The sequence below is a fragment of the Macrobrachium rosenbergii genome, chromosome 1 (genome assembly GCF_040412425.1).
Source record: "Macrobrachium rosenbergii isolate ZJJX-2024 chromosome 1, ASM4041242v1, whole genome shotgun sequence".
NCBI classification, from domain to species: domain Eukaryota; kingdom Metazoa; phylum Arthropoda; class Malacostraca; order Decapoda; family Palaemonidae; genus Macrobrachium; species Macrobrachium rosenbergii.
The window spans coordinates 2,927,392-2,951,391 of NC_089741.1; the positions used below are offsets into that span (position 1 = coordinate 2,927,392).

The 24,000-nt window shown below is 36.9% G+C and overlaps 1 protein-coding gene across 3 annotated transcripts in view; it reads left to right on the top strand.

The window, feature by feature from the left end:
- Positions 1-24,000, top strand: part of Pxn (Peroxidasin) — a 742,345-nt gene that overhangs the window by 573,005 nt on the left and 145,340 nt on the right. Inside the window, exons 3-5 of one of the 3 annotated variants that reach the window (XM_067107823.1) lie at positions 13,813-13,884; positions 19,192-19,263; positions 20,572-20,643. In XM_067107823.1, the coding sequence (XP_066963924.1) occupies positions 13,813-13,884; positions 19,192-19,263; positions 20,572-20,643 (216 nt within the window). Of the gene's footprint in view, positions 1-13,812; positions 13,885-19,191; positions 19,264-20,229; positions 20,302-20,571; positions 20,644-24,000 lie in introns of all 3 variants that reach the window. The other 2 variants (XM_067107108.1, XM_067108369.1) reach the window with 2 other exon arrangements.

Sequence of the window (24,000 nt, forward strand, 5' to 3'; positions counted from 1 at the left end):
GCCATGTTATTGCCATTCTTATATTTTAATACAAAGCGACTGAATCAAGAATCACCAAGTAAACTAGTGCCTTTAATGCTAAAAGTGTGTTTTATCATATTTTAAACACTCGTCATAAATACCATAGCTTGAGGATCAACAACTGTGTTATTGACCCTTGCTCAAAATGGACCTTCTTAAGTGGAGGACGATCAGCAAAAATGATTTATAGGATTTTTGTACCACAAGAATAAGTCAAATTACATTTGCATTTTGGCTCATTCATAATATACGTTTATTCACGACATGAAGTTGACTCCGGGCTAAAAGGCTGAAATATCAGATTTTGCAAGTAAGTAAATTCGTTAAGGAAGATAGTATTTGTACCGTCGCGTTGCTTAGAATAAATAACTCGCGCCGCAGCCCAGCATAAAGGAAAGGAAGTTCAGGAAGGACGAATATGAAGACGCAGTGACAGATTTTCATTAGTCTTTCAAGGGTCATGGTCGCTTCGAAAGGAAGTTGAAAGGCTCTTGAATCGAAAGAATGTTTATATCATATGCTGAAGAGCGTCACTTGGGTCGTCCCTTGATGATTTTCCTCTTGAGAAGTGGTGGGCCTGCCTCTGGGACCTCATCCTTAACGGGAGACAAAAATTATGCAGAAATGTCGTCTTGAGGTTGAATCGAGTGCTCTCGCAGACAATTTTCGATTGGTTCCCATGTGTTTTCTCTTATCTGTGAAAAGGAACGCCTTTGAATTTGCGTTAAAACACATTCCATACACTTGTGTATGTTTTAGTTTTCTGTAAAAGAAAGCTAATGAGATGGCTATTTGTCTGTCCGTCCGCGCATTTTCTGTCCGCCCTCAGATCTTAAAAACTACTGGGGCTAGATGGCTGCAAATTGGTATCTTGATCATCCACACTCCAATCATCAAACATACCAAATTGCAGCCCTCTAGCCTCAGTAGCTTTTATTTTATTTAAGACTAAAGTTAGCCATGATCGTGCGTCTGGCAACGCGCTATAAGTGCCAGAAACAGGCCATCACCGGGCCGTGGCTGAAAGTTTCATGGGCCGCAGCTCATACAGCATCATACGTTGTACAGAAAACTCGATTGGTCCGAAGAAACTTCGACGCATTTTTTACTTGTTCTTATTTGCATTTAACATTTCGTTTCCCAACATTTTCTTGTAACTTCAGGAAGGAACTGGAATGCCTGCACAAGGCTGCCGACAGTGAGAAGCGCTCCTCTTTTGCTCCCTTATGATAATGATTATAGTCACGTTCACACATGATTATGGAGCAAGTCAGAATGGCGATTAATTGACCATAGAACCTTCCAAAGAATATGCTTATAAGATATATATGTGTGGAAAAAGAGGAAACAGAACCAGGAAAAAAGACTGATGCTAGATAGAAGATTAAAATAGAAAGTGAATAATGAAGAACAAATAAATTAATACATACATAAAGGTAAAAGCGAGGTGTGAAAATAGGACTAGACCCTGAAACAGTTTTACTGTCCTGTTAGATATATGACTAACGTTGTCCTAAACTGCATATGCAATGAACACGTTTTCACAGTTTTTCTTATCAAATTTAAGGATAATGACCAGTTTTATATTAGCCCTAGGGGCAATGACGCTTAAGCCAGTAACCGAAGTTCCATATGGAAATAATGCTTATGGAACATGGCCAAAGATGATATATATATATATATATATATATATATATATATATATATATATATATATATATATATATATATATATATATATATATATATTTATATACACGCACACATATATATACAGATATATACATATATACATTATATATAAATATATATATATATATATATATATATATACATATATATATATATATACATATATATATATATATATATATATATATATATATATATATATATATATATATATATATATATATATATATATATATATATATATATATATATATATATATGTGTGTGTGTGTGTGTGTATACATAGCAAGCGATCTGAATTATGAAGGAAATCACAACCGTGGGCAATTTTAAAACAAAAGTAACATATAAGATGAGCAGTATTCTGGGGAAATATCTGTAGATTATGCATTAGATGATATGGTTTTTAAGTTCTGAGGAAAAAATGGGACGATGGAAAATTAAGTACTGTTAAATATTTCGTACAGTTAAGTAGGGTGTCACAGACAAACAGTAAGTGATTGAATCGGGGCAAGCTGCAAGATCAGTTCATCAGTATTCTCAGTATATTTTCAAATTTTTCTGAGAACACCACTTTTGGTCCCTTGTGGGTCTCGATGCAAACAATATGTTACTGGTACCAAAATTGTGCCCAGCGGAACACTAAATATGGTAGCTCTTGGTTCCCTTAAAACACCATCAACAGCATATTCTGGTGCTGGGCGCTTATAATAATTGTCAAGATATGTTACATGGGTACTAACATTTGAGTTACGAACTTATAACACGAACCCTTATTGTTGACCAACTCGAGAAGCCCTAAATTCTACTTAAACGTCGCACATGTGAACATCGTGACATGAAATGACTACCAAGTGTTTATTGTCTTTTTCTTGCCCCCAAGTTTTTCTTTTCACTTATTTTATGCGCATTTCTTTGCAACAGTTTCCACGTTAAGCTCCCGCTAGCTTCGTCCAATTTTGGTCCGGATTCTTATTCCTTTGCGACACCGAAAAGAGGCTCTTTCATTTCCCATTGCTCGTGTGCCCTGGGTGTTCGACAGTGTTCATGGGTATCTTGCAAGTGTCTCATCATCGGGGGACTCAACCATTGACCGTATTTGGCTCATGTTGCAAACCTTTACGTCTGCTGAATGGGTTATTGGACTGATCTGGTCATTCGCTGCCACCCCATTTACATAAGCTGCCCTATGCTTATCTGCACTTATCCGTAATTGAGAAAGCATCGGTTTATGGTTTTACTTGAATTTGGTTATGATAAAGGCATTTCCTTTTATCTGATGCACAAGAGCCTAGTAATGAGATATATGGTAATTTTCTCAAGCACTGAATATGATTCAGTTTAGTTATTATTATGTATAGTTTTCAGGGATTGACATTTTTACAGTCATTCAAACTTAACGTAGTGTTTTTGTAAAACTAAAACATTTGGCACTCATTTTTATCTTGTTTTTCGTAAAAGTAAAATTTGTAATCGCTTACATAACGCAAAAGACTGCCTGCTGTACATTTTGGTTTTGAGAATTGTACGAAAGGTCAGCATAATAAAAAAGCCTTAGATTCATTGTATAAAAATGAGGATAGAAGCGGAGTGGCAGTGATGAACGTTTTCAGTTTTTTTTATCATTATTGTCCGAGGCCTGAGAGGGAAAAAATTTCATTTTTAATCTCATCTGTTTTTAAGAGCGACTTATTATGATGATGTCCTGACCCTTCCTTCACTCTTGACCATCACCACTTTTACAGGTTTCATTCCATTAAGCTGAGGCTCAACGGCTCTGCTTGCATCGCACTACTGTTCTAGGAATGACAGTGACAGTAACCAGTACACACACACAAACACACACACACATACACACACACACACACACACACACACACACACACATATATATATATATATATATATATATATATATATATATATATATATATATATATATATATATATATATATATATATTGTACACACACACACACACATATATATAGGACAAATGAAAAACTTTTAATAATAATAATAATAATAATAATAATAATAATAATAATAATAATAATAATAATAATAATAATAATAATAATAATAATGGCTGTTTCCACGGCGTTCAGTTTATATAAAGTCTTCCTTATTCTCCTTATAATCATCTTTCCTTAGGACTTGATACACCAGCCACACACTGATGAAAAGAAGACTATAAGAAGAATAGAGAAGACTCTATACAAATTGAATGCCGTAGAAACAGCCATTACTGTCAGTGCTACGGTCCTCAGAAAAGGTCTCTTCCCAATATAATAATAATGATGATAATATAAAATCATTTCGTGCATGGTGATGGTCAGGCTATTTACCAAAATTGATTTACGAGGTTGAAAATCTGTTAGGTACAAAAATAAGCAGATTTGTAAGTTGAATCGTCGTAAAATTGATAACCAAAAACAATGAATGAGTAGATGGATGAAAAATCAAACAGGGATTAATGACTGGATTAATGTATGAATAAAAGTTTTGGCTGAAATAGCCAATTTTGCTTTTCATAGGTTTTCTGACCAAGGTTTATTAGCAACTCGTTTTGCCCCGCCTCATCATTTTTTTTATTCCACGACTTTTTTCTGCGTGGCGTTCTTTCCAGGGCGTTCATTAATTTACCTTGTGCACCCAGTTCGTTTAGGATTAGAACTGGAGCTGTTTTAAACGAAATGCAGTTTTCAGTATATTTGCCCTGGTAAGCAGCAAATAAAAAAAAACTGAACTGAATCCGTTGTACCTTTGAACAGGGGAATAAGTACGGTGCGAAAATGAATTAAATGTGGACAGTATGACCACACGTCTTATGTTCATTCTTGGCTGTGTTTTGGAAATGCAATACGTTCTATATTTATTATTGGCCTTTGAAATTAAATGAATTTTATTATAATGGTTTCTTAGTGCATGTATGTTTAATAGATGATAGTTTTTATCAAGAAATGCCCGATTGTTAGTGAAGAAATAATGAAAACTGTCAACAAAACTTAGGACGGAAGCTCCACATAATTTTGTATCGTAAAACTTTTTATTATACTTTTCCTTTTTGCCTGTTTTTTGACATTTTTTATTTTTTGTTGCGATGCGTACATGTCCCTTTCGTACCACTTTTAGGAGGTGACAGATTACACTCATTTTATTCATCTTTATTCTTGAAGATACTTCCTCACCGTCAATGGTCAGGTCTTTTTTTCAATTTTCTTTTTACACGAATGGATTTCATAAACCTGTTGTTGGTCTTCATTTCTGCTTCAGCAGTTTTCATCTTTACTGTTTAGTTAAAAACTTGAAAAATTGCTCATCTGGAGCTTATCAGCTCTGAAATACAATCTGAAAGTAATTTTCTTGACCAAGGTCTTATGTCGCGTGTTTGGCAGCTTATTGTAATGAAGAAAATGATTGCTGGGAGCTTTATAATCGTAAATTAGTTAGTGTTGCATCTAGATATTCTTTACAGTTTTTTTTAAACAGTTCAGAGGAGAGCAAAATATTATTCACTTCAAATGTGGCGAAATAAAAAAATTAAAACCAACTCTCTATCTTGAGAAATGTACCCATGAACGATAATGAAAATAGCAAGAAGTAAAGTCTAATTTTATGTAAACTGTTACCAGATCTTGGTAGCTATTGGCGTAGGAAATTCTCATGATTTTTGAGAGGTTTAATTTGGACTAGAAAAATGTCTTTGTCAGCAATTTTGCATTAGAATTCAGGCCTTAATTTCTATCACTCCTGTCAAATATAAGCCAAATTTGTAGGTGAAATATAAACTTTGATATATCTGTAAATAACGGAACGGTCATGTTGTGACACGTGATCACTCAAAATTAGGAATATTGCAAGTCTCTGTATGTTGGGATCTGTTAAATGTCAATATTTTAGCTATTTAGGTATCAAAAGTCAAAAGGTGATAAAATTAGGCCATTGTTTAAAATCTGGACTTTTACAAGTAACTCTATGTAGAAAACGCATTGAAGTTTTTTCTCAGCCCAAACAGGTACTGATGTAAAAAAATAATGAAGACTCTACATGAGGTCTAAATTATACTTTTTATGGTAAATTAATCTATGTACAGTGGAAACTGGCCACCTGTTCAGAATGCCTGTGAATGCCAGTGAGCAATGTAATGCTTCTGATTTATCTGGAGTAAAGTTTCTTCTACTTTTTAGAAGTTCACGCAACCAGTGTGAGTTTTAGTCCTATCCTTTATGTGCAGTGAGCGTGAAGGTCAGGATGTAAATATCAAAACAGTAACGTGGTGTTTAATATGTTCGTGCATACTACAACAGTGGTAAATCCAGAATCAGTACAGAGCTAGGCATGAAGGCATAATCTTGTGTCTTCTTCTTAGCTACATCTAAAGGCTTCAGTGTCTCAGACTGACATTGTCTTTACGCTTCTGCTCATCTCTCTTATGGTAGCAAACAACTGGCTTCCTATCAATAGGATTCTTTGTTTGAATTTTGTTTCATTCGTTTACTAGGGACTCAGTCAGGCAGGCTTTGTTCGCAAACCTCTGATAAAATTCTTTTGTTTCAATCAATCTGTGCCCAGGGGCAAGGGGTTAGCATAAGTCCAACTTTGTGATCCTCTTTTTAACCTCTTGCCATTCTTGACTGGCTTAGTTTGATAAATATCAATGATCATGTCAATTTCCTGAACGCGTTCTTTCACACAGCTGCCAATAAAATAGCTTGAGGAGCTTCATGAAGAGATTTCTTGTTTTGTACCATTGCCATGTTATCTATTATATGCACTAAATTTCCTGGCAAACATTTTTATTGGTGATAAGTTTTAATTAAGTCATTTACACAGAGCTGTCCTCATTGCCTTGTTCATGTTCCATCTGGTATAGCCAAGGCCCAAAGTATTGGCCCAAAGCAGTAGAGGAGCACTTATTTTATGTCTAACTTGCTTGTTTGATTGACCAGGCAACATCATTTTTGCACCAATGTCATGCCAGCTTTCTTTATTTTGTAGATCGTATTCTTCTTCCTTTTTATGTCACTTTAATTTTTGTGTTCGAGGCAATTCAGTGCATTACTGATTATATGCTTATTGGAGGCATCACTGTGTATCCGCTTCTCCCAGTATCTCCTAGGATTTTGTGTGGCCAATGGTACTCTCCTTATAAGCTTTAGAAGTTCACATTTGGCAGGCTTTTTAGACCTGAGTTTGGAAAGGGTTAGTCTAAGTGCATTGTAATTAATGCTACTTGGGCCATCACATCCTGAAATCTGGGTGTCTGGGGACAGTGTGTCTGTTCATAAGGTATACTATAGCATTCACAGCAAGGCATTCCTTTATTCAACATCACAGCAATGTCGGGTACCTTTGGTACCACTTAGGGTTTGTTTATCTTTGTCAGTGGTCCCCTTCACTGCTTGTTCAAGTGGTATTATAATGAATAGGTTTTGTGGGTAGTGGGTTAATGTGGCTTTTCTTAGTAACATTCACTTCAGGGTGTGACGTCCCTGCCTACATGAGTTAGGGTAGAAGACTCTTTAGCTTTGCAGGCAACTCTTTTAGGGTAAGGACACTGATTTAGCCTTGGTAGGCAACCCGTCTAAGAGAAGGTTACTCTGAATACAAACCTTGTTCTCCAACCTTGGACTGTGCCATAGCCTTTGTACCGTGGCCTTCCATGGTCTTGGGTTTGAGTTCCCTTGCCTGAGGGTGCAATCAGGCCTTTATCCTTTTTTTTTCCACCATTCTGTTTTTTCAAAAAGTGCTTGGTGGATTATCAGGAAATGCCTTTGTCTTTACTTAATCTTTTCCTTCTCAGCATTTTATAGTTTCTACATCCATCCTGACTGTCCTCCTCCAGTTGTAGTGGCAAACCTGTTGGATTTTTCATTTGCCTTACAAGGTGTGCCGGTCCCATCTTGTTGACCAGTTGCTTCCGGAACTTTTTTCAATGACATATGGTCACGTTTATTTATTCTTTCAACAGGATTTTTATAAATAATATGAATACTGTTGTTGTTGATGGTATTGATGTTTATTGTTCTGTTGATTTTTACAGTTGCTGTTTTTATGAGTATGTTTATTAGTTTTGTCACTGATTTTATGTTGTTAAATTTGATTCTTTCGGGAGACATTGAGTTAAACCCTGGACCTGTTACTCATTACAGTAAGAAAAATCGCAAAGTACTTTACTCAAATATTCAGGGCTTAAGGTTAAATTTTATTGATCTCCAGAGTTGTATCCGTAACTATGATTTGATGTTTTTATATGAGACTTGTAAGTAGCAACAAGTTAAAGGTTTGGTAGCTCTGACTTTATTTATTGTCGTAACATCCCACATGCACAAGGTATGGCTGTAAACACCAAGTCTGGACGACCTATTTATCGTCAGAAAAATTTGCGGTGTAGTTGCCATGAAGTCCTTTGTTATTAAATTTTCAGTAAGTTCTACAGTGTTCATGTATTTGTTGTTTACCTCAATCCAAATATCGACGATTCTATATATAACCGTTTCTTGGAAAGGATTAGTATGGCTCAGTCACAGGATTCAAATGCTTCATTCATTATTTGTGTAGACTGTAATGCAAAGCACAGCGAGTAGCTAAATTCCTATTCCTCAGATCAACATGGCCGGTCTGCTCTTGAGTTCTATGTATCGTTCAATTTTGTCCAGCTAATTGAAGAACCCGCACATACTTCTGGTAATAGATTAAACTTCATATTCACAGATGTTCCAGCTATTGTGAAGTCTAAGGTCTGGTGAATATATAGGCACTTCTGATCATTGTGCCATTGAGATGGACATATCTGTCAATCAGTATATTCCTAATACCACCATTGGAAAAATGGTCAGGCTGAAATCTAGAGCCAATTGCGATTGCATTTTTGAAGCTTGTCAGACACTTAACATTTCAGATGCCATATTAGATCCTGATCCAAAGAGGAAGTTAAATGAAATGCTGATGGCTATTTTAATAAGGTATGACCCTAGAAACGTCATTAAATTCAGGACAAATGACCAGCCATGGTTTGGTGATACATGTAGACAAGTTTACCATGACAAACAGACCAAATTCAACAAATGGAGGCGAAACTGTTCGCATGAAAATTACATTTTTTTTGAGTCTTGCCGTGCTGCAAATAGAACTTACCATACAGCTGGGAGAAATTACAATAATCCCTTGAGGAGGAAGCGTGACGGAATTACTCAGCCTCGTCTGTGGTGGACCAAATTGGCATCATCTATCTTTGGGTCTGGCTCATCTTCCATTCCACCACTGCTAACAGATAATGGTAGATTGGTTGCTGGCCCTATAGTGCAGCAGATTGCTGTAAAAATCGTTCAGATAGTGAAACAAGCATGAAATTTGGCACAAACATTCCTAAGACTACGCTCTCTTAGAAAAGGGCACTGGCCACCTGAAAATCCAAGATGGCGGCTATTTTTCAAAATGGCCGCCATCTATGTTGAGATTCACTGGTTTGGGAGCATCTATTGGATGGAATATGCCAGTTTTTTTTTTTAAACCTCGACTTTTAGGTTATAAAATGTTCCATACCACACATTTTATTGAAAACCCTTACTAAATGAATTGTAACCAAGATGGCGTACAAAATGGTTGCCATAAAAGTTTTTTTTCTATCCACAGCGCTAGCAGACATAGAGACCAACTGTTTTTATTTAATGGTATATTCATGTGATCAGACAGTTTAACTAATATGCTATTTTCAACTGAAATAGTAATGGTATGGTCACATACAACATTGTGTCTAAGACTGTAACCATAAAAAGAAAAGAAGAGAAATACGGACTAAACGCAAACCGATCTATGTATAGGTCTCTCAACCTACACCTTTGAAAAATTCGAGGATAAGAAGGTAGGCATAGCATGACACGTTGGATGCTCAAGCTAGATTATCTACTGAAGAGAGGGCAATATTTATCTAGACTTCACATTTGCAAGTGCACAGAGCTGTGCAGGGAAGACCCAGCTTGTAGCACTTGCACCTTTCCCGACAGCCTGCTTTGCATCCACATTTGGTAAGCTGTTGGCAACTCTTGGCTAAGGGCGAGTTGGTTGTCCAGAGGACTTGCCATGCTTCACCAGACTTTGCCATCCCCACTCAGCAGGGTTCTCTGGCTGTGGCTGACACTGGGTGGCCTGCCCCACACACAACCAGCCTGGTACGCAGCACGCTTGGTGTGTTGGAGGAGAGCTCCTGGTTGGTGGAATGGCCTCATATGCCCTTTGTTTTCTGGCAAACATATCAAGTCTAGCCTCATCCACAGTGCCAGCAGTGCTGGATCTTTCATACATAAGTATGACAAACCTCTCCAGGACCTTCAGGTCACTCTCTTCCACTCTGAGAGGGTAGTGACTCAGTTTGGAGAACACAGTGGAGGCCTCTGGAAAGATGTTCCATGTCTGCCAGGCGGTCTTCTTGCCCTTGCTCCGAAGGCTGACACTGTATCACAGCCTGTGAACGCATGGAAGAAGAGCATGCCATTCACCTTCTCCTGACCCAGAGAATTGCACAGGTCATGCACAGCAATCCAGCGCAGGCTCTGGCCTTGGCCAAATGCCACCCATAGCTTCTCTAGCCCTAGATTGTGGAGAGTGGAGAAAGCACTGACTGCAACGACAAGAACATCTGTGTCATTTGCTTTAACCGTGATGGTCTTGGCTCCATGTTCTGTGGCATATTTGGCATGGAGAAAGATGCGGTGTCAGCTTCCTCATGAGAGCACTTTTCCAGTCCCTGAAGACTAGCCTCATGAGTGCTGAGGACAGCAGACCCTTTCGTGGCAATGACAACATTTGTGGCAGACATCTGGGCAACTTTGTCTGCCAGGAACTGGAACAACTCTGTCTTGTTGGCATCGTGTCTTAGGAAATTGCGCCAGTTGGATGGAATTGTGTTCTTGTCTGTCACCTTGCGCCTTCCTCCTGACCACGTTGGAGCCTGGTCTCAGCTTTGAGGCTGGATGTATTGTATACATCAAATACAAGATGTGATGATGTGTACTTGCTGCTATAGGATTGTATCACAGGCAAGAAGTCGCAAAGTGCATAGCCCTCAAAGGTCTTTCCTTTCTTTGGTGGCAGGCATGGACCAAAGCTGATCCATCTACAATGAGGACATCAGTCTTTGGTTCTTTGTCTTCTAGTGTAACATGACTCTCCAGGACCGAGGTCAGCTGAGACTTCTGACATGTGTACAGCCTACCACCCTCACTAAGGGAAGCTGGGAATGTTTGATTCTCGTGCTGGAAGAATTCCTGCAGATCACATTCACGGCTCTGACAGGATATAAATAGCTTTGAGAAAAGCTGGCAATCCTCCTTCAGAAGTTTCTGCTTTGACTGTTCTACAGGAGCAGCTTCTTGCCTGAAGAAGTCAGTTCTGTTCTTCTTTATCGCTCATAGAAGGAGACTGCATTGTTTGCCAAAGAGTCTGAAAACTTCTGAAATTTAGTGCAGCCTCTGTCAAGGTGTGTCTGTAGAAGTTCTGCTGAGCTGGGGTGGGCAATGTCTTTGTTGTCAATGGAATACAGATCCTGGCTCTCTTCCTGAAAAGGACTTCCCAAGTGTTGCAAAGCCAATGACAGCTTGCTGACTCTCTCCAAGAATGTCTTCTGCGCATGAGGTGTTTGTTCATGGTGTGTTGTCTGCTCATTAGACTCCTTACTTTGAACCTCTGTTTCGTATGCAGACACCAAGCGGATGATCTCTGGGCCAGCCACCATCCATCTTCTGAGTGCTGACGGATCTTCAGTCAGCCCAATGGCTCCGCCATCAGCCTTTATAAAGGCATTGGTCTGCTCATGAGCTTGGTCAAGAGCCATTGCTGAGAACTGGCGACTGGTCTTGTGCACAACAAAGTTGCCAGCCTTGAACTCCTTGTGCAACTCTGGGTGTGAACTCTCTAGGGTAAGCATGTCCCTGAGGTGAATAGGCAGCCAACGAGCATAGTTTGTATTATTGTTGGAAAAGAAGTAGGGTATCAGCTCATGCAATGCCTGGCAGTAGAGGACAAAATTGGCCTCACGGAAGGACCTGATCAGTAGGAATATCACAAGTTCCATAGACAATACCATGTGCCAGAAGTGGAACTGTGGACTCTGCTGTCTTCGAAGGTCACACCACTCCTCAAATTCTAATGCCTGCTCATTGTTGTTTGCTTTCTCAGCACAGTAGTCAGTGTATGCTGTCCCCAGGAGTTTGTACAAACTAGAGGCTGTAACCTGGTGCATCTGCCGTGTCCTGGTTACACTTGCAGCTGACAGGAAGGATTCTGCAGTTCCAGATGAAGCAACTCCTGCCTCCACCAGAGCTCTCCCGCTGGCACATCCTGTCTATTCAGGTGCTGCTATCTAACTATAGCTGGTCTGGGGCTGTTAGAAAGCATTTGGGACACTAAACTAAACTATACTACAACTACTAGTCTAAGACTACAGGATTAGTAAAGCTGGATTAGCTGGCACTGAACCCCATGCTGAGTTACACAGCAGTGATGTCACCAGTGTGCCCTGGTTGTGTGCAGACATACACTCTTTTACATTTATTAATTTTCCTTCAAAATTGATGAGTTATTCGAAAGAGATGGCCTCATTAGGATCTAAAACCACAGAAACCAAGATCCATTTCTCATTATAATTATTGTTTCTACCTTTTCTTGGCAGCCATATAGCCCCCATATTTAAAGGTAAACTGTACTGGGAAGCTACAGAAACATAATATTCACAAGAAATAGTATGGAAGAGCTTTACCATATTGCTAGAAGCAAATACATGCCATTCTAGTGAAAAAATTAGCCAAAATCTGTCGATACTGGCTGCCATCTTGGAATTTGGCCTGTCATATTAAATTTTTGCGTGGCCAGCGCCCTTTTCTGATAGAGGGAACTTTAAAGAGCACTTGTGCAAAATTTCATGCTTGTTTCACTATCTGAACGATTCTTATGAAATATGCAATTATCTGCTGCACTACTAGGGAAAAGGCTGAACTGCTTCATCGAGCTTTTAAAGCTAAGCAGTCAGCTGAGGATGTTCCTCTCCCTGATACTTGTCATCCTTAACCTATTCTTACAAACTTTGCATTTCGCTCTAAGGATGTTAAGAAAATTCTGGATAATTTAGATAGCTGGGATGGAGAAAAGTTTGATTGTTTTTTTAAAAAGATTTTTAATGTGCTTTCTCCCAAGATTAGTAGGTTCTATAGATTTTTATGCTGAAGTTGTATCTTTCTGGATGAGCACAAACTTAGTGATACAGTGCCTGTCCCAAAGAGTGGCATATCTGCAGACTGCAGTAACTGCAGGGCAATTTCTATGCTCCCTGTGGTTTTCAGAGTTGCTGAAAAACTTATTTGTAAGCCACATTATAAGTATGTGGAATCTAAAGGATTGTCAGCTGATAGTCAGTATGCATATAGGATTCTGAATGCAGATTAATTCAAATAGATTTCAGTGCAGCTTTCGATTTAGTAAATCACAAGGCACTTATTTATAAACTTCAGAACCTTGGAGTGGGTGGATATCTTTTAGGATTACTTAAGATCTCCTTATAGGTCGGCAGCAGCGAGTTGGTGTTGATGGGATCTTTATAACAAACTTTATTTAGAACAAACTTCAAAACCTGAGCCCCAAATACCTTATGTTACACAAGGACTTAGTTTACCATATGTGATGTACCTCACTCACTCAGTGCCGTTTTATACCCATGAATACTATCAGACCCAAGTACCACATATACATTGGTGTGGCACTGCTAGTTTCCACTAATGACAAATTATGAGACATGCAAAATTACACACACACACATATATATATGTATATATATATATATATATATATATATATATATATATATATATATATATATATATATATATATATATATATATATATTGACATTTCCTTGTACAGAATAATAAATAAGTTTATTAATGACATTGGTAGATGTGTCGGCATAAACGCAGAACTCTGTAGAAGTAATTCCATTTATAATAACTTAGTTCATTGCTCTCAATTTTATTTTTATGTAAAGCTTGTCTTTTTTTTACAGGAATTCATGGTTAATCTGACTTCATTTTTATTTTTCGTTGACAGGTTGCTAAACAATAATCACATCGTGAGGTTACAGAATGGATCATTCAATGGACTCAGTGAACTGCGTTATTTGTAAGTTTACTATTACATTTTTGTATTGATAGCAAGTTTTAAATTTGATTTACGCATGCTTTCTCTCTCTCTCTCTCTCTCTCTCTCTCTCTCTCTCTCTCTCTCTCTCTCTCTCTCTCTCTCTCTCAGTTTTTTTTCCTTTTTGAAACTTATTTCTTCTTATCAACATTGACGAGGTACATTTTTTTCCGTATATTGTGTAGAGCGATTACGTTCAGCTACATTTCATCACCAGTTCCGTTTGTTGTTTCCTTATGGTTCGTCGTTGGCGCCACAATCAACTCCAAGCTTGAAACTTGACGGTTTTGGGATTTTAATTTTTATCATGAATTTTTATCATCAAATTCCCTCTTTTTGAAGTTTTTAAGGGAACTAAACTAGCATTCCGCTAGGAGATACTGAAGCTGAATCTGTATATGGGAAGTAATGTATTTTTGTATAGTTAAATAGTATCTTGTCGATTCCCAGTGTGCGACAGTCATTTCGACAGGCATTCTCAAATTGTTATTAATTGTAAGGACGCTTTAATAATGAAAGTATGTCTACATTATACGAAATATTCCATTTAGCATATGCAGTATGTGGAGAGGTGTCAGTTGTCAATAACAAGTAATATCAGTCTGTTAAGGACGGTTGTTTGTGGAAAGAGGGAATGGAGTGTTTCAACGTGGAAATTATCACATTGGACTGGTTGGGGCACTGCATAGGTAGTTAAAGTGGAAAAGGGGTGGATTTTGATATCATCATCATATCACAAAGCATAAGTATGATATTGCAGAGAATTATAAATTTATTCAATATTTGTGAATAGTTGGGTTTCTTTGCAAGTAGGTTAAAATCTTGCCATAAAAAGAACTGATTTTGAAAATGAATGATTTGAGGCTTGAGCATAATCGAAACATGAAATGTCTTTTAAAAAGATTCAAATTAAAGCAAGAAGGAACAGATGTTTCATAGCATTTTCTGTGGATCTGTAACAGTAAAAACTGCTAGTTTTAGTTGTTTTTTGTAAGATGTCGCTGTCGTAGCTTAATTCTGAATGGAGAGAGTTGTAATGCTTTATTGTTGCAAGATATGCAATTAAGCTCAAAAAGAGAAACTACCATTTTAATTATATTTGTACAGTTTTAATCTGTTCTGTCGGTGCGTCATATTATCGTGTAATTTAATTTCTTCCTTGGAAGAGTTGATCTCTCTCTCTCTCTCTCTCTCTCTCTCTCTCTCTCTCTCTCTCTCTCTCTCTCTCAACGTTAAAAGTTGGTTCTGTGTAAACAGCAATTTCTCACATCTTACATTACCAACCAGTCCTTTTGTGATTAGATGGGCCAATGACGTTTGGAGGAAAAATGACGCACGATGTATAGAAAGTCATTCAAAGCGTAAAATATAAAAAGGGTATTCAAGATGTAGAAGAGAATATTGAACATTGAAGGAATGTGCACAACGTAAAGAAAATAAATGTAATTCGTAGTCTAAGGCGTAATCACGACGTTTAGAAATTAAGTGAATGTTTAAAATCTGAGTGGAGTGCACACTGCGTATGACACATAAATAAAAGTCTGAAATCTACACAGTACATATAATGTGCTGAAAACAATTGAATTATAAGGGCTACGCAAGATGCTTAAGAACTAAGTGTATGTTTAAAATCTAGGAGATACGCATAATGAATAAGAAATAATTTGAAGTAGCTGAGTATGTAAAATCTATGAGGTGCGCTCATTGAATGGGAAACAAATGAGTCTAAAATCTAAGGCAGTATAGATGTTTAGGAAATAATTTACTGTAATGTTTAAAATCGTATAAAGGATATGTTAAATTTGTAGGTAATGACTGAATAAGTGACTGAAATGTTTCAAATCTGTGAGGTGAACAAGATGTAGGGGGAAGCAATCGAGTATTCAAAATCTAAATCTGATGTCCATGATGTTTGGTAAATAGTAGAATGTGTACAATCCCAGGGGCATGCACGATTAGTAAGAAATGATTCAATGTGTGTAATCTAATCTTCCCTTTTGTTGCAAAATGAAGGTAAATGATTGAATGTTACTAGAATGTAAGAGTTTTAGCTTACAATTGCGTTTTTCGAGTATGTCTTAGTAAAAATGTACAACAGTCAAGGTTGAAAAAGTACACGTATACGCAGTCAACGTACAAACGGTACAATTATACTTCAAACAACAACAACAACAAAAAAACTAAGGGGTAAACGCAGTTTATAAGAAACAATTGAATGTTTAAAATCTAAGGTGCATGCACATTGTGTAGGACTTAAATCGATATTAAAAACCTAAGGGATGCAAACAAAGCGTATCGAATAATTGAAAGTGTACTATCTAAAAATACAAATGTTTATGGAAGATGTGGAAGATATGTAAGAAATAACAGGATGTTTGAATGTATGGGATATGTATGGTGCGCAGTAAATAACTGAAAGTGTGAAATCAAAGGAGTATGCACAATGTGGGGAATAATTGAATGTTTAAAAGCTAAGGGCTATGCAAGATGAGTATGAAATAACTGAATTTTTTGCCATGTCTAGAACATGGTCGAATCTGTAAAATGTAAGAGATGGGCGGCATATATTTCATATATGTATCATGTACTCTGGAATGGTTTTTTCAGGTTTATGGAAACTATAATGTGAGTGAAATGCAAAGATTATTTTAGAGGCTATAAGTGCATAATTATTGTGACATTTATGTAGATTGGATTTAGAATTCAACTTTTGAGAAGCCTATCTTGTAGATAAAGTGTGAAAGAAGTATTGTGGCAAATGGGTATGTTGTCCTTAGTTTAACAGTTATTTGCTTTATTATAGAAACTCTCTCTCTCTCTCTCTCTCTCTCTCTCTCTCTCTCTCTCTCTCTCTCTCTCTCTCTCTCTATCTATATATATCTATATATATATATATATATATATATATATATATATATATATATATATATATATATATATATATATATAAACAAATAATATGTACATATACAGACACATACATATATTATATATATTATACTCATACATGTATATAATATATATATATAATATATATATATATATATATATATATATATATATATATATATATATATATATATATACATACACACACACACACACACACACATATATATATATATATATATATATATATATATATATATATATATATATATATATATATGTATAACACACACATGGGAAAAGCAAAACATAAAAGTTTCATAAATCATGAATAAATAGTTGAAGTTTTTATAATGATTCATGAACATACTTAGCAATAAACCTCCTAATCCAGAGAGAGAGAGAGAGAGAGAGAGAGAGAGAGAGAGAGAGAGAGAGAGAGAGAGAGAGAGAAGTAATTCTCTTTGCTATTTTCCTTGATGATATACAGAAACGCAGGAGCGGTTTGTTTATATTTTCTGCCATATGTACAAACACACACACACACACACACACACACACATATATATATATATATATATATATGTGTGTGTGTGTGTGTGTAATAATAATACACTACATACACACATATATATATATATATATATATATATATATATATATATATATATATATATATATACATATATATATATATGTGTGTGTGTGTGTGTGTGTGTGTTTGAAGATATGGCAGAAAATGTAAATAAACCGCTCCTGCGTTTCTGTATGACATCAAGGAAAATAACAAAGATAATTATCTCTCTCTCTCTCTCTCTCTCTCTCTCTCTGGATTAGGAGGTTTATTGCTAAGTATGTTTTTGAATCATTATAAAAAGAATAACTATTTATTTATGTTTTCGCTTTTCCCCCATGAATTTACATTTATTTCAATTCTCATTTGATGCATGAATGTGAGGGGTAATAGGAATGAAGAAGACCGCACTCTTAGGACTTGAAGCGAAAGAGAGAAGCTTCGTTGCAGTTCTACTTGTTCTGAATGGAAGTATCTTCTCTGCTCGTGGCCCAGAGTCCAGAGGTACACACCCGGCCTCCTAATCCTGTCTTACCTTAACCTTGGTAGCGTAAGGCCGGTTTCATTTCAGTCGACCACCAAACAATGCAGTTGTTTGCTCATTGAGCTCTCTGTGTACGTGTTTGTTTTCAGAAGAGGTATCACAGGCGTCATATTTTTAATTCATTCAGCTATTTCATTTTTAGACTTAATATGATTACCTCAATGAATCAGTTCTGGAGAAAGAATTGAATTAATGAAGTCAATTTTCGAGATGTAATTAAACAGAACTGTTTTTTCATTAAATACAAAAAACTGAAAGACAGAAGAGATTTTCTTTTTAATTTTTACAAATCAAGTTTTTTTTTATATTAAGCTCTAAAGTTGCGTTGACAAGCCTGTTTTGTGGGAACAATGAAACTGGCAGTTAAAAAAATAGTATAAGAAAACAAGAAAACAATACTTAAAAACTTGTTCATCTACAGTAGAAATCTCTCTCTCTCTCTCTCTCTCTCTCTCTCTCTCTCTCTCTCTCTCTCTCTCTCTCTCTCTCTCCGTGTTAATTTCTGAACTTTTTAAATTATCACCAGAAGTCTGTATTAAAATTATTATCAGAAGACTAAGTAGATATCACTGAAAAGGAAGCGCCCTCAGTTCTCACGGTTTGCATGAATTTATTTGTTTTCTGGTCTGATGAATGAATTGAAGAGCAAGCTAGTGAAGGAGACTGCTTTCTTACGGTAGAGGGACAAGAAGAGGCTTTGTTGTAATTCTGCTGGCTTTGACGTAGAAGCATGTCTCTTGCTTCATTGTGGTCTCTGAGTACTCACTCATTCATGTATTTAACAGGTACCAAAGATGTCACATTTAAAGTCATAGGACGATTTTATTGGTTGAACTTTACATTGTTGTCTGAAAGAGCAATATAGTTTTTTAAGACATCCTTAAAAATGAGTAATTCCTTTTTGGCACTGGATGAAACTTTGCATTAGGATATGTTAAATTTTGCAGTAGAACATTATTTGCTAAATTCACCCAGTCATCTTGAGCTGAAGTGGTTAACGTACAAACATCTTCTGAACCACTGTTTTATTGGAATATTTGAAATTGTTGTATTTTATAAAAAGGGCTTGTAATGTCTACCATGATAGTAGCCAGGATAAGCTTTCCCACTAGATAATCTCCGCCATTCAGTATTCAGACAACGCAACGCTTACGCGTACGTTGCTTATTAACTTGGCATTGCCTCCGCCTCGAGTTCCAAAATGAATAGCTTCGTCTTGCATGGCCCTCCAAGCAGTGTCCGACTTCTTAGGTGACTTACCGCATTGTTTTCTTCTTCTCAGGTATCTCTATAAGAATCGGATACGTGTGATTGAGAAGCAGGTGTTCCAAGGCCTCGACAAATTGGAACAGCTGTAAGTAATGACTAAACAGCTGTAAGTAAGAACTAACGATTTCTTGCCACTTTTGCCTTGCCATTCCTGACCAGTCGCTAGTTTGACCAACTGGCCTTGTTATTTTTCATTCCGTAGAAGTGTCATGAAAATTCGCTATTTGTGATTACAGATTGATGCGATACTGACTTTCCAATTAGTGATATTTTAATGTAGCATTTAATAAGTTAACACATTTAACATTATTCTGCACAACATAATCAGTTTTAAGAGTATGATAATGGTTTCCTTGATTTATGTAAGCTTTTTTTGCAGCTTGGGAAAATTTTAGCATAGATTTTGTACGTTTTACACATTAGATATCATAGTGTGTTGTCTTGAGTTTTTTATTTCTTAATAAAACGAGAATGCTAATCACTTCTCTTAAACACATCTGATACATTTTCCTCGATAATCCCACTAAGCCGTGCAAGCACAATAAAGCAGATGCTTGCAGACGACATTACCTCGAGCACCATAGTATCACTGATTTATGCATTAAAGTGTACTATTTTCTTGAAGGCCTTGTAATAGCCTGCCAGTTTGAATAACCATAGCCTAGCTTAAATACAGTACTAAACATTAATTCTCTAACTTAAGTTGCATACAGTAATTCCCACATTTCAGATCTGTAGATTTTGTTTTAATTTTCATGTCATTGCAATTAATTATAGTAATTCTTGATTATTCTCTTAGAATAATGAGTTGATCTTCCTTGTTTTGGTAATGGGTACTGTCGTGTATTAGAACACTTTGTTTACCTCTAATAATAGTAGCATTTCCGTAGATAAATGAGACTGCATCACCCATGTAAAGCGGTTTCAGAGGGTTGAGAGCTGTCAGTTATAAATGAGCTTCCAGGAACACCTTGCTCATTTCCATCCAAAGCCCTTTTGTACCACACACACACACATTCACTTCACCCTGCACAATCCCTCGTCATTGCAGGTATCTGCATTTCAACGATCTTGCAACTTTTGAGGCCGACACCTTCTCCAATATACCCAGCTTGGAGAGACTGTAAGTACATTGTATCCTAAGGTATATTTTATGTAAGGGGTAAAATGATGCCACTCCAGTCGCCTTTTTGAGGTAAAACAGTTGATATGACGTTCAAGAAAAGGAATTCTCATTTTACGGTCATTTTGCTTCCTAATTAGGAATCCCGTGCTCTTTGGAACCAGCTCGTTTTACGTCACAGAGGAAACTGTCGAGGGGGCATCAAAGCTCGTGCAAATGATTGCACCGAAGTGTGATTGGCCTAATTCGTGTGTCCGCCTGTTTTTACAGATACCTACATTTCAACAAGATAGAAAATTTAGGACCTGATGTATTCTCCAACTTAAATAGGTTACAGAGACTGTAAGTAAGACTCGACTTGAAGGAAATGGTGCTGATTGAATGACTACCACTGTACTACTTTAACTACCATGAGCACGATACATGCAAGATTCATCCCTCTTTATTTACGTTAATCATATATTTTTGCTCTCTCGTTATTTTCTCTAGAGCATCCAGTAACAGTTGTGTTGTGTACATAGCACTGATCACGCCCCCCCCCTTGGTTGCTCTGATGATGTCCCTCGGGGCTTATTTTCCTTCAACCCTGTGGAAGTTCTTCTTTGTGCATGGTTATTTATTGTCAGCAGTATATTTAGTAAGGCTTTGGGATTGTAGCACTTTAGATAATGATTAACAGGACTGAGATATAAAAAGTAACTAAAGCCGTATTCACCTTAATCAAAAGTAGACAGTCTTGTAGAGGTAGCTATTTAAATTGTCTACCCTCTTCAGAAGACAACAAATATTGTATATTTTCCATTTTTCGTTTCGGATAATGGTTATGGATACGCTAGTGCCATGCGCTGCTGTTAGGATATAGTTGATACATTAATTATCCAGGTTAAAAATTTGTCTTTGTTTCCTGCTCGTGTCCACTTAACTGTTTATGAAACCATGAACCAGTGCCTTTGTAGTTCAGAAGTTATAAAAACGGCAGATTCTGTATATTTTAAAAGATAATTGAGAATGCCATTTCGAGTCCTAGGTAACAATGTAGTGATTGTATAAAGAAATCCACACCTCTATGCTTTAATATTTGTAGGAGAATCACAAACACACAAGCACAAACATACACTTAGAAGTTTGTGCGAAGTTCATTAAGCAAAGTGATTATAAGAGTAATTCAAGATCCGCTTTGCACATGTAACCTATATACGCGAATATAAACAGGGAATTATGAACAGCTATACAAACAAAGACCAAGAAATGTAGACGTGGTGACAAACGTTTCACGTGTTTCATTAGAGCTCCTTATAATGCAGTGTATCTCGGCAGTCAGTCATAATTAAGAAGAATCTTTTTACAAGGAAGAAACAATATGCCGAAAATCCGTTTGGAAGGCAAACTCAAGTCAGTTAAATCTTACGCACTGACGCAGATGTGCAGTATTCAGTTTTGTCCAGTCTTCTTTTGAAGCCATACAACGTTCCCATGATTATTAGTTATAATAATGGTAATAAGGTGATTGGGATATAACTCTGTTATTTCATGGATTCAAGATGAGCTTTGCAATTAAACACAATTTATTGAATGCGTACGTGAATTTTTACTCACGTGAAGGAAGCAAAATAGTCAGCAAACATTTTTAACCACAGGTGATTAAGAATAATGGAATAGAGTCTCAGCAAAGCACCCATTTTAAAGTTTAAAGTAACTGGTTGTGTAATTAAGAAAGAAAAAGTTGACGTTGGATTATGTTGATGTAGGTAAATATTCCGATTACTTCAGTATGAATTTTCCTTAAACATTTCACGTGGCTAAAGTGAATGAGAATTTTGAATGGGAGGAGAAGGAAATGCCAATTTCATAGATTGATTTAGAATAAAAAGGGAGGAAATCATGACAAGTGACTTGCCCTTTTGAACTTGAGAGCTGAACTTCAGTATTTCTTATTTGATACTAATCGTGTTTTAAAGTACCCGCTGCTATCTAGAGGTTAGTCAGACACTAATCTTCAGAACATAGTACAGAAAGAAAGCAAAGTATTTAATTCAAAGCTAAATGGATGAAACGGGATAACAAAACTGTTGAAGTCTTTACTGAATATAACTAATCAGCAAATGCGTGTTTGCAAGATCAGTTTTAATCAGTGACAGAACCAAGGCCGAAGATATAACCACATATTTAACAACGGCGATGGAGTGAATGACAGAGAAGAAAAGGCAGTTTCAGTTCAATAGCAAACATTATTCAAATAATACTTCATTTATATGATTGAATGGAAATAGTTGAGTTATGAACGAATTGATGTAAAGGTAATAGATTTTGCATTAAACAGCAGAAATTGGAAAAATGAAAGTAATTTTATCGTCTGACTTCATCCAAGTACAGTTGGTTAGTTCCATATTATGGAGCAGAGTTCTGTCATAATAAGTCGTAAAGGGAAATGTATATTATCCACTTCCAGTTAAGGCGAACTAGGCGATAATTCCCCCGCCCCCCAGCCCCGCATGGCTCTGATGACAACAAAATAGGGAGAAGTTAGCTGGAGAGGGACAGTAACTCCGTACTACAGAGAGCCTGCATGAGGAGAGGGTCCTTGTGCTAATGCTGAATGCCAGAGAGAGTTGGGATGCACATTGGATGAGGCAGTGACCAAAGAAGGGCAGCAGGAATTCACTTGAAGATTGGAAAAATCATTATCTGCTGCATACATTGTCCCCCCCGACCATCTCCTTGTAGCACAGATACTCTCGTGCTGCTCCTTGAAGTGCTAGGATATACTTCCTTGAAGTTGATGCCATCCTCAAAATGCAAGAGGATAAACCCGCAGGCACTTAATGTAACATTCTGGATGTTTCTGCCTCTCCTTCCTTGGGACCCCAACATGTCACTGCGAACTCTTACTTGTTTGCCTTTAATTCTAGTGGTCAGTGGCTAGCTGTGATTCCCGGGTCGGTTGAATCCGACATCAGGTAATAACAACTTCACAATGACCTTATTTTCTTAGCAGAGAGGAAGTTTAATTAAGGAGATGTGGATAAATTCACGTTATATGTTATAGCGCAGATGGCCAGACCTCAGGAAAACATCGCATTTTTAACAATGAAGCTCCTCCATTCCTCCTTCTGCCAGTGTCTTTATAAAAAGAACATTGCTTACACATTAAAGGTATTGTACTAACCATGACCTGCAACAAATATCCTATTATGATCTAGTCCTCCAACTCTATCTGTGAGACTGGCAAAGATAAGCCTTTGCCATCTCGCCTGTCAGAGAGTCCGAGTGCCTTGGTCATACTATTGGCACCTTGTTTTTTATTACTTTGCTACATAGTATCCAGCTTCATTTGAAGGGCCAAGCTCTTGAGCACTGTACCTTTTGGCTTGGACACCACATCACCCTTTTGCACGACGATAGGGAGACATATTTGATCGTTCACAATATCAAACTCTGAAATACAATCACACAATACACAGCCACTTCAGATTCTTGATACATTCATTCGCTCAAATTTCTTTTAAACTCGCACAGTGTGTTGTGGAGAACATTACTCAATCTGATATATAAAATCTAAAAACGAAAGAAGAAAAATATTAAACAAAGAATTAAAAACTAGGAAGATGGCAAATACAGGGTGCCTGGGTGTTGCCTCAGACACTGGAATTCGCAACCAAAAATGTCGATGGTTATAACGCAGTCCATGTTTTGAAAATT